This window comes from Candoia aspera, chromosome 2 (genome assembly GCF_035149785.1).
Source record: "Candoia aspera isolate rCanAsp1 chromosome 2, rCanAsp1.hap2, whole genome shotgun sequence".
Taxonomy (NCBI): domain Eukaryota; kingdom Metazoa; phylum Chordata; class Lepidosauria; order Squamata; family Boidae; genus Candoia; species Candoia aspera.
In genome coordinates this window covers 85150697-85160592 of record NC_086154.1, presented here as the reverse complement: position 1 = coordinate 85160592, position 9896 = coordinate 85150697, and the positions used below count along the sequence as shown (strand labels likewise).

Genomic DNA, 9896 nt, shown 5'->3' with positions numbered 1-9896 from the left:
CGCTAAGCATATACAGAATGTCCTGCATGTCCCTTCAGTTACATACACACACGGCTGATCGTGGGAAAAAAAGATTTCTAGGGCAGGTTCAGGTGAAATGATGTTTATTTTCCAAGAGTGACGTTCCCACCAACCAGCTTGTACCATCCCGGTGACACCTTCATGCCGTGCTAAAGCGTCTCGGCTGAAACCACTTGCAATATACCGAGATTTCCTTCACGCTCCTTATCTTCGTTCTACCCCCCATCCCGCCTGCAGTGGGGAGGCTTTCGCGAGTTAGCTAAAATTAGGCAGAGGACGAGGCTTTGAACTTCATGAGCCCACTCCAAATTAAAACCTTCCCGCCCCAGTCATTCTAATGGAGGAAATCTTCACCTGTTGAATGCCATCTGCGCCACTGTTCAAGGCGCCAAAAATGAGCTCCAATCAACCTGCCACCTCGTTCCCTTCCCTGCTTCCGCGCCCTCCCCTTCCTTTCCTTCCCCGTGGGGGCGGTTCACTCGCCTCCACCCCGCCTTCCGTCGCCTCCTTTGCCTTGCCCGCGTTGCCATTTGCTCGCGAGCAGCTGAATTTCTTCCGGCGGGCTTCGGCTGGGGTTCGTGTGATTTGACGGGAGGGCTCGGCGAGGAGTCGACGCTGACGCGCGGGAGTCACCGGCGGAGTGGGGCGCACAGGGGGCGCCGTGAGTACCCTTAACCGAAAGCGCGTCCCCTCTTCCCGGTCCCGCTGCCTGTGCTAGCCTTAATCCAACAGCAGCCAGCCTATTAAAGGAAAAGGGTGCCCCCACCGCCAGTCCCCTAAGCGATGCACCGAATTTCTGGGGAGGAAGGGAGAGAAAAGCGGGCAAGGATAGAATTCTACGGCTCCGGGACTAATTTGCAGTTTAGTGTATAGCGAACGCAAATATAAAATAAAAATAAAAACGTCGCCTCTAGGCTCCTGGGTACATCCTGTGCCCCGAGGTTGTTTCTGCCTCTAACACTCTTCTCTCCCTACCCCAAAATGAATGTCGGGAAGAGAAGAAGGGGGACGTTTCTTCTGAGCCAGGGTATTAAATGGCGCAGGATGTCCCGAGACCCCTGGCCGTTTCCCCTCTTCACTGGGGTCCAGTTGGCTTCTCTGATAAATAGCCCCCGCCCCCCACTCCGGGTATTTTAACCTCTGTATGCTCCGTAAACCGGTCTGTTTCGAGAACACGTTCAGTCCATGGAGAAATTAGAATTAATATAGAAAGAGGAAATTCAGGGAAAGGGGAATTTGGAGGCCATTCAATTCCATCTTTCCGATTTTGTGTTAAACGAATGCAAGAGATAAGATTCTTGAATGAGGACATTCCGAAAAATATGCAGAGTTGAATCTATTCGTATGCCTGTGCGTTTGTGTGTGTTTAAAATCCCACAATGGCCACACCGTTAGAAAGAAAAGAGGGCACAGTCGTTTGCCCAGGAAGCCTAGAAAATGAAATGTAAAAGCCGTAAGAGATTTTCTCTACCAAGTACAGGCAGCTGATAAGAGAATGGGACACTGCAGAGGACAGAATTGAAAAGGCTGGATGCTGCTGTGCTGGCAGCATCTGCTGTATATCTGAACATCTGGAAATGACTTCAGCCTGGAATGATGAAATATCTCTCTAAGTTACATGCTAAAGATGGCTGCTCTGATGAGGAGGCTGCCTCAGGAATAGGCATTGTCCACAGGCTGTAGTCTGTTGCTAGGTTACATCAGGATTTGTCTTTCCCGTCCCCGTCCCCGACATACACATGAACATAAATGCATCTTGTTGATGTTTCTGATCCCCGATTTTCACTGGTGCATATGCTTCTCCTGATGCATTGTGGGAAAGTTACAGGAAAATCTGCTGATGCAGTTAAATGGCAGAACAAGCAGATTTCAGTGAAAATGAAATGACAACATTCTTCCCCCCAAACACACAGACACACCCTTGTTTGAGTGATGTGTTATGCCATTCCTATCTCTCAGCTATTACCTGAGCTCTGAAGTGAGACTGAAGTGGCTGATTGAGATTACACACAGAACAGTTTTGTTCTGTTGATAATAGGAAATCTAGAATCCACATCTTTAGAACTCTGAATGACACTTTCCCCCAAAATATTGTAAGGCTGGCAGAGCTGGGAGAGTTTTCTTAAAGAAAGCAGGTGCCCTTGTGGCTTTCAGTGAACCTCCAGTGGAAACTGTTGCATGTCCCTCATTGTCTTTGTGACTGTTCCATGTAACATTTCTAGTGTTACTGAATCCTTTATCTGTGACATTATGGCCAGAACTATTCACATTAGTAAGATAGAAGTATTTGCATCCTTGTTCATTTTTCTCCTTTGCGGCTACCCCAGAATTCATAGTGGCAGCAAGGAAATGACTTCATGATGAGCTTCAGTAATTATTTCAGTATCTTTCAGTCCACAATTAGTTTACTTAGACCAGATTTATTTGCTGTTCTATGTAATCATAAGACACCATATTTGACTAGATAAAAGGCCATTATACCATCCTTGCCCAGTAGAGCACCTTCTGTTAACCGTTTGGATTGCAACTTCTGGAATATAGATAACCTGGTGAAGCCTGTGATTAGACTATTAAATTTCCCTTGCAGGCTGACTTACTACACCTGATTCCTCTAAAATATATTCATCAGCCTTTTGATGGAAACCCAGTAGTGCAAGTAACAGGATTGCAAGATTTTAATCATTATTATCAACAATTAATATTATCTAAACAGAAAAGTTTGGGTTTTGAATATAGAGTTGTCCAATGTTATTCATTATTTTAAAGCAATGCATAGTTAATATGCACAACCTGATTTCAAAAGTTTACAATATAGGAGCATATTCCATTGCTGTGGAAATCAATGATGTGGTAATACATGTTCTCCATTTGCATACTACCTTTCTTAAATTCTGCAGTACAGGGTTAAAGGATTTTGAATTCGGGACACGGTACATCATATCAGATTTCTTAGCCCCCTCAACCCTCGCATACCAGGTTATAAAACAGTACTGTTTATTTAAACTAGAAATATAAGTAAAGAAATATGGGGGGGGGGGAATTGTGATAAGCAGAAACCACTGAAAATGAAAGGCAGAGGCTATTGCCTAATTTTGAGTAAATGGGGAGCCCCAAGCTTAATAAGAAGAGCTGTGGGGGGAGAGAATGGAAAGCGGGGCACATTTAGAAAAATTGAGATCTTAAGAGTTGCGGAGAGATGGATAGGAAAATATTTGGAAATAGAAACAAGTCACAGAAAATAATGAGCAGGGATTAGAATATAAGTTAGAAAGAGCCATAACTAAACTGATTTCCATTCACAATGCATACTAATCTAGTTTTCTCTTGTGTCAACAGTACAGTCCTAGAATAGTAGATTGAACTAGCAGGATATAAATATTTTCAACCCTCATTATGTGCCACATTGCTTTGGAAAAATCATGTTTTAATTTTTTTAAAATAATTTTATTAGAAGTTTTAAAAATGAAGATAAAAACTAATACAAACTAATATAAAGTAAGGAAGAAGAAAAAAGAAAAATCAAAGAGAAAGCTAAAAGTGCAAGAAAGAAAGAAAAAGTAAAAGAAAAATAGAAAAGAAAGAAAAAAGATACAAATCAGTGGTTTCTAATCTTTATAGCAGTTACAATTATAAATTTACCTCTTTCTCTAAAGTTACAACATGATTTTCCTTGTTCTATAATCTATCCTGTCTGATCATCAAAACCATAAATCATAAGTTCTTTTTTTCCTGTTTAATGCAACAAGTCCATAAGTGGTTTCCAGTCAGCAATAAACATAGCTCCTGTCTTTTTGCTGATCAAAAAAGTCAATTTAGCCATCTCAGCATTTCCATCATCTTCATCAACCATTCCTCCACTGTGGGTAATGCCAAATCTTTCCATCTTTGTGCATACAATAATCTCGCTGCAGTTATCATATTCAAAAACAAATTCCATGACATTTTTTTAACTGTTTGTCAATCAGTCCCAAAAGAAAGACTGTTTGTCAATCAGTCCCTCTGGTCTCAAATAGTATATTAATCTTTAAAATCCTCTGAATCAGTGTGTGGGATTTGGAATTTAGCAAATGAATTTATGTAGCTTTTTTGTCTTTAGTGAGACCAACCATTTGATTTGCAAAACGTCATATGCATACAAACCAAATACTTTGAAAGAGGTGCCTCACAAAAGATGGGATATGAAGCATCTCTTTTGATATTGTTAAAGAAGTTTTGTTTTTGCTTTTTTAAGAGCTTGTGTGGCAGCTTCAGGCCCTGCTCTTACCTGTCTCCACATGCATATACATGAGCAGCCCTACTAGAAAATTGTGTACCTCATGTGCTTGTACACTGTGCAGTATTTATCTGTCATCAATTTCACTGTATGGGTTCACATAGAGTATGCACATATTACTGAAGTTAGCAGACTATATTCACATGCATAACTGTATCTAGAGTCTCTTCATTGTGCATGTGGATGATTGTTACTGTCACAAGCACTTTCTTGTACACTCAGTGAAAGGAATACATCTGAAAATGTGGATACATGCATGTGTTGATGTATGTTCATAATTTCTATAAAATAAGCATGTGGGAACATCATATTTACATGTTCAATATAATGCTTTTTAAAGAGGTGATGGCTACAGCATCATGAAGCTGATGGCTACTGGATTTTCATTGTAGATACATTATTGAAAGAGGTTGAAAGCCTTATTACATTTCCATATTAATTTTTTGCTGGACTTTGCCTTTCATCTTCAAAACTGGTTTACATTTATTTATTTTTTTACTATATATTTAACCTGTATTACTGTTCTCCAAGGTTTTATGCTGGTAAGATATTTAATCTTTAGAACAAAAATACTATCTTGCTACTAGTTGAAGAGGGGGAAGAGAAAGAAACAGGAGGCTTCCCTATTCCCAAAGGTCCTTTCATTATAAAAAGTAATCTCCTTCAAGTCAGCCTTGACTCTTGTTGACTTCACAAATACATCCATGTAGTTTTATTAGCAGCAGTATGGAAGTGGTTGGGCATTACATTTTTCTGGGATTTTTAATTTTTTTTTTACCAATTTAGCCTGCAGCCCTGAGAATATTTTGTAAAGATTTATGTTTTGGAGCAGCCACTGAAGGCCTACCTGTTCTTCCTTTTCCAAATATGGTAACAGGTAGGACTAATTCAGATATTCCCTTTCAGCCTTGGAAAGTATAGCTGTTTCTACATGAACAGAGACCTGTTTGGGGAGCCAGCTGTAAGGGTCAGGGAACGTTCAGTGCAGTATGAGGGGCTTGTCCTGAATATAAAAAACTCTATGGGGAAACTTTGACTCAGAAGTACACATATGGTCACTTTGGTTCCCAGATTATGGCAGTACATAAGATTATTCCAGTGATCAGAATGTGAAATTCATTCACAGAATCTGTTGATACAGAGACAAAAAAACTATAACATAGATGTAGTAAACACTGTATGTATGCATAGCGCCCACACATAATCATTTTATATAATTATTATACACACACACACACTCAAAATAGACAGACAGACAGACAGAATAATAGTGACGTGTGTTTTAAAGATATAAATATGAAGGATAGCAAGAAGGTCTGCCCATGAAACCTCAACTAGTCAGGGCAATGGTTACTATTCATCAACATCTGAAGTGTCATTGGTTGCTGTGATAAGTCAGCTCCTATTACATCTGGGGCTCAGCTGAAGCCACATGTAATAATTTTGTGGATTTCAGTGTGTCAGAAAGAATGGAAATGACAGCTTATACTTCTCATATGGCTAGACATATGCAGTCAGGCTATACATTTTTTTCTTCTATTGTATAATATATGTACTCTCTGCAATGCATAATACATGAAACTAGATAGATATAGATAGATATAGATATAGATGATATACAGTAGATATAGATATAGATGATATAGATATATCGCATTTATACCCCATCTTTTCTATGCAAATGAAAAGGTCTCCTCTCAACTTATAATAGTACTGTGAAGTAGGTAGGGCACAGAGCAAATGCCTGGTTCAAATCCTTGCATGAGTTTCTGGGTTTAAGGAGGGACTTAAATTGAGTCTACATAGTCTAACCATTACGTGGCAACCTACTGTTCGTATTTCACATCTGTCCCCCAAACCTCTCCCACAGCTGATTATTTCTAGAAGTTGAGCTGAGGAAGAAGTTATGTAATTATGTCTTTTCTTGCATAGTCTTTTTCCCAGCATTGGGGGCTTTTAGGAGGAAAATTGTGCTCATGAATAGAATGTGTTAGAAAGGTCAACTTTATATAACTTCTTACCCCATAGCAAAGTTAGAGTCTCCCCTAGTCTCAATTATCTAATAAAGACCATTTTTTACCAGCTGTATTGTGATCCCTGTTTCTCCCTGGCTTTTGAACAATCTCTGACCAGGATTGCTGAAAGGGATGCTGATCTCTGCATTGGGATCAGTGGGGTGCAAAGTTAAAACCTCCCTCCTTTCACTCCAGAGTGATCCTGTGTGCTGATATGATTACCCAGGGTATAATACAGAAAATGAAGACAGTTCTCCAAGGGTCAGGAAGTCAGGAACCACTCATGTGATCAGTCTTGGAAGCCCTGATTTGTGTTTCTACTCTCGTTTGGCTTGTTTGCCATCAACCACATTATCAGATAAGTATATCTGATTAGCTATGTAGCCCTTGTTCAGCACATAATTTTCTGATTACCTGATACACTAGGAAAAAGGATGTTTTTTAAAGTAAGCAGTGGGAAAGTTGGGAAACAGCATCAATGAATGTTACAGTGAATGAATCTTTTCAAAAAGTTCTTTGTATCCCTCTCTTTCAAGAAGGCATCCTTGGCCTAAAAATTAAACCAAGCAGAACTTTGGCTTAGTCTCAAAAACTATGAATATAAGTTTGGTTGGACTTCTATTCAAAGTACTTTGCATGAATATTAGATTTCATGCAATATCTGATTAAGTAATAAGATTAGTAAATTGGATTAATGTAGAATTTTAAATGCTGCTTTGGCAATGAAAACAAAAGCTAACATGAAATGGCTTAAAAACAGATAACAAAGGAAAATATGTAGATAGTCTTCATATCTTGTTTTCATTGAGGTTGTGGCAATATATCATAAAGCAAGAAGAGCTTTCGTAAATGGAGATGGAAACTTTTATATTGAAAATGTTCTGTTGCTGTATTTTTCTGCAGAAACCTTTGCATGGTTTCACAAAATGAATTAATAATGTAGTAAGTTGATGTTGTAACATCAAATAGACCCATTTCAAAATTGTAATTCAATCAGTGGGTGGAAGGAGAGTCAAGCTGCCTGCTGGTTTTGCTCCAAATTCTATTCATTGTCTGATTCTGCTCCACCCCAAACCACAAGCTCCTAAGCATCAGGTGGGGTTTGGGCAGATAATTGTCAGACCATACCAGAGCCATGGCCCCACTCCCCTCCCTTACTTGAATACTTTTGCCCATAAATTTCTATAAATGCTGCTGTTGTATTTATTCCATGGCAATTGGTGTCTTGTTGACAGAAAATTCTACAGAAATGGATAAAGATTGAACCTTGAGGCTAGTTTCAATATTGGACACTGAGGAGCACAGAATTGCTCCACAGAGATAGATTTTCTCTGCTTCTGAGTTCTAACAAGACTTCAGAGATCTGTGAGAGATTCATTTTTGTTTAAAGGATATAAGAGAAATAAAAATGTCAAAAACTCTGAAACTGAAATGCACTTCTATCTCTCCTTTATATTCAGTGTCCTTGAAAAAATGTCAGGAGATATACCATTAAACATCAATATTAAAGAGCCTCGCTGGGATCAAAGTACGTTTGTTGGACGAGCTAGCCACTTCTTCACTGTAACCAATCCTAGGAATATATTGTTATCCAATGAACAATTAGAAAAAGCAAGAAAAATTGTGCATGATTACAGGTATGGTTTGGGTTTTCTTCCCTCAATTTTATTCCACTTTCTCTAGATGGTGACATTCTAGGAATACTGTAATAAGATCAGAGAAATAAACTTTCTAGGGAAAACAGTCCCTTTGTAAGTTAATCAATCTACCTTTAGAATTGAGGAGTTAGGTTTCTATGTTCTGAAACAATGAACTGGGAGAAAATTGGGAAATTGTGACTCCCGAAATGCTAAACTTTCCACACTGGGAGTATTTTGTAGATGAAAAAGAAGCGCCAATATAGAGAAAACTATGCATATTTTCCTCCAATGATTACGAAACCAAGTAGTCTTGATAATTTTCAAAAGAGCAGACATAGATATGGAAATGGTGATAGAGTTTCTCATACAGGGATATGATTCACCCTAAGCAATCTCTTAAACTTAAATATACCTGTAGTATATTTATAAATAAATATTTGTACTTATTTCCACTAATCATAAGACGAGGCATTGTGGCCCCTGGGGTGACAGAAGATGAACTGTGGAGAGCAAAATATGTCTATGATTCAGCCTTCCATCCGGATACTGGTGAAAAAATGGTTTTGATTGGCCGCATGTCTGCTCAGGTGCCTATGAACATGACAATTACTGGCTGCATGATGACTTTTTATAGGTAAGTAATCATAAATTACTAATAAATGATACTTAGATAGAATAAATATTATTATTTTTTGTCAAGGCCTGGGGCACTATAATCCAAGTCAGAGACATGTGTTGAAAGTTGCGTAAGACTGTTAAAGGGAACATTTTGCCTTTTAACCAACAGTTTCCTAATTTGTACTGATTAATAATTTTTTCTAGAGTTAGTTACGGCATGAGCTTCGGATGCTTCTGTCTTTTATCATGACACTTAGAATGAGGTGTCCAAATTGCCATCCTACTAGGAAAATTGTTTAGAGAGCTCAAGAAAGAGAATTCAGAATTGATTGTTAACAGGGACTGTTGATAGTGAAGTGTCAGCTCTTCCTTGGAATGTGTTATTTATCTATGCCTATTATTCTGTGCTTATTGCTTTTTAATAATAGGGATTTGTACTTCTGTGTGCATGTCTGTATGTGTCCTTGATTTAACAGAGAATTATATTTTCCTAACTTGTGAGCATCTGAAACATAGGAAAATTTTGTCTGATAGCCTCGCTTCCTACCAAATATTTCTAAATGGATTGGAAAAACAGTTAAAACACTTGTTTACAGTAATGGAGACGCTGAATAAAACATTATTTTTATTTCTTTGGAGTAATCCTGAAAGGGCATCCCAGAGGCCTTAGGCCATCACTGGCTTCCCTTTTCATGGGCAATAAAGGAGATCTGCCAGGGATCTTGTTGCGGTAGCACAAATCTCTGCTGTGATTCCTTCTTCTCCATCGGCACTCTGATTGCATAGGAAGGAAAATAATGGGGCCAGTCAATGGAAGCATTGTATCTTCAAAAATCCAAATCTTCCCATCATTCTCCTGTTATTCTCCAAAAGCGTCTAGAAATTACACTATATCTAGGGCTGATGTAAAAGGAGGAAATGTTTTATTAAAACTTTAGCAAGCAATGGAAAACATTTCCCCAGCCTATCCCCAAAAGAATATCTATTGCCTGCATTTCCAACATTGGCTGCAGCAAACTAGCAAGGCATGTTATAGGAAGCGGCAGAAGATACTATACATATCTCTCCCTCTGACCCCATAAGATAGTGATGCCTGTATTCAAACTGTAGCGTTTTTCTTAAGATGTTATATATACAGTATTTCTGTATTTTGTGTAAGCAAACCATTGTTCTGTGAAGCAATCCTTAGTTGTTCTGATAGTTTAAAATGAGCTTTTGGGCTCTGGCCCAAAAGAATTTGGTTCACTCTTGAGTTAATCTGATCAAAATTATGTTTGAAGAATGAAACATAATTATCAACTGGATATAGTTCATATAAATATACTTGGC

At 38.6% G+C, this 9896-nt stretch overlaps 1 protein-coding gene across 4 annotated transcripts in view; it reads left to right on the top strand.

Moving 5' to 3' along the window:
- The first annotated feature begins 498 nt into the window (after positions 1 to 498).
- SFXN1 (sideroflexin 1) overlaps positions 499 to 9896 on the top strand; it is a 31981-nt gene continuing 22583 nt past the window's right edge. Inside the window, exons 1-3 of one of the 4 annotated variants that reach the window (XR_010067155.1) lie at positions 499 to 682; positions 6505 to 7946; positions 8413 to 8583. Coding sequence is in view for 2 of the 4 variants with exons in the window: in XM_063292379.1 (XP_063148449.1) it covers positions 7741 to 7946; positions 8413 to 8583 (377 nt within the window). In the remaining 2 variants the exon portion in view is untranslated. The remainder of the gene's footprint in view (positions 683 to 6504; positions 7947 to 8412; positions 8584 to 9896) is intronic. The other 3 variants (XR_010067156.1, XM_063292380.1, XM_063292379.1) reach the window with 3 other exon arrangements.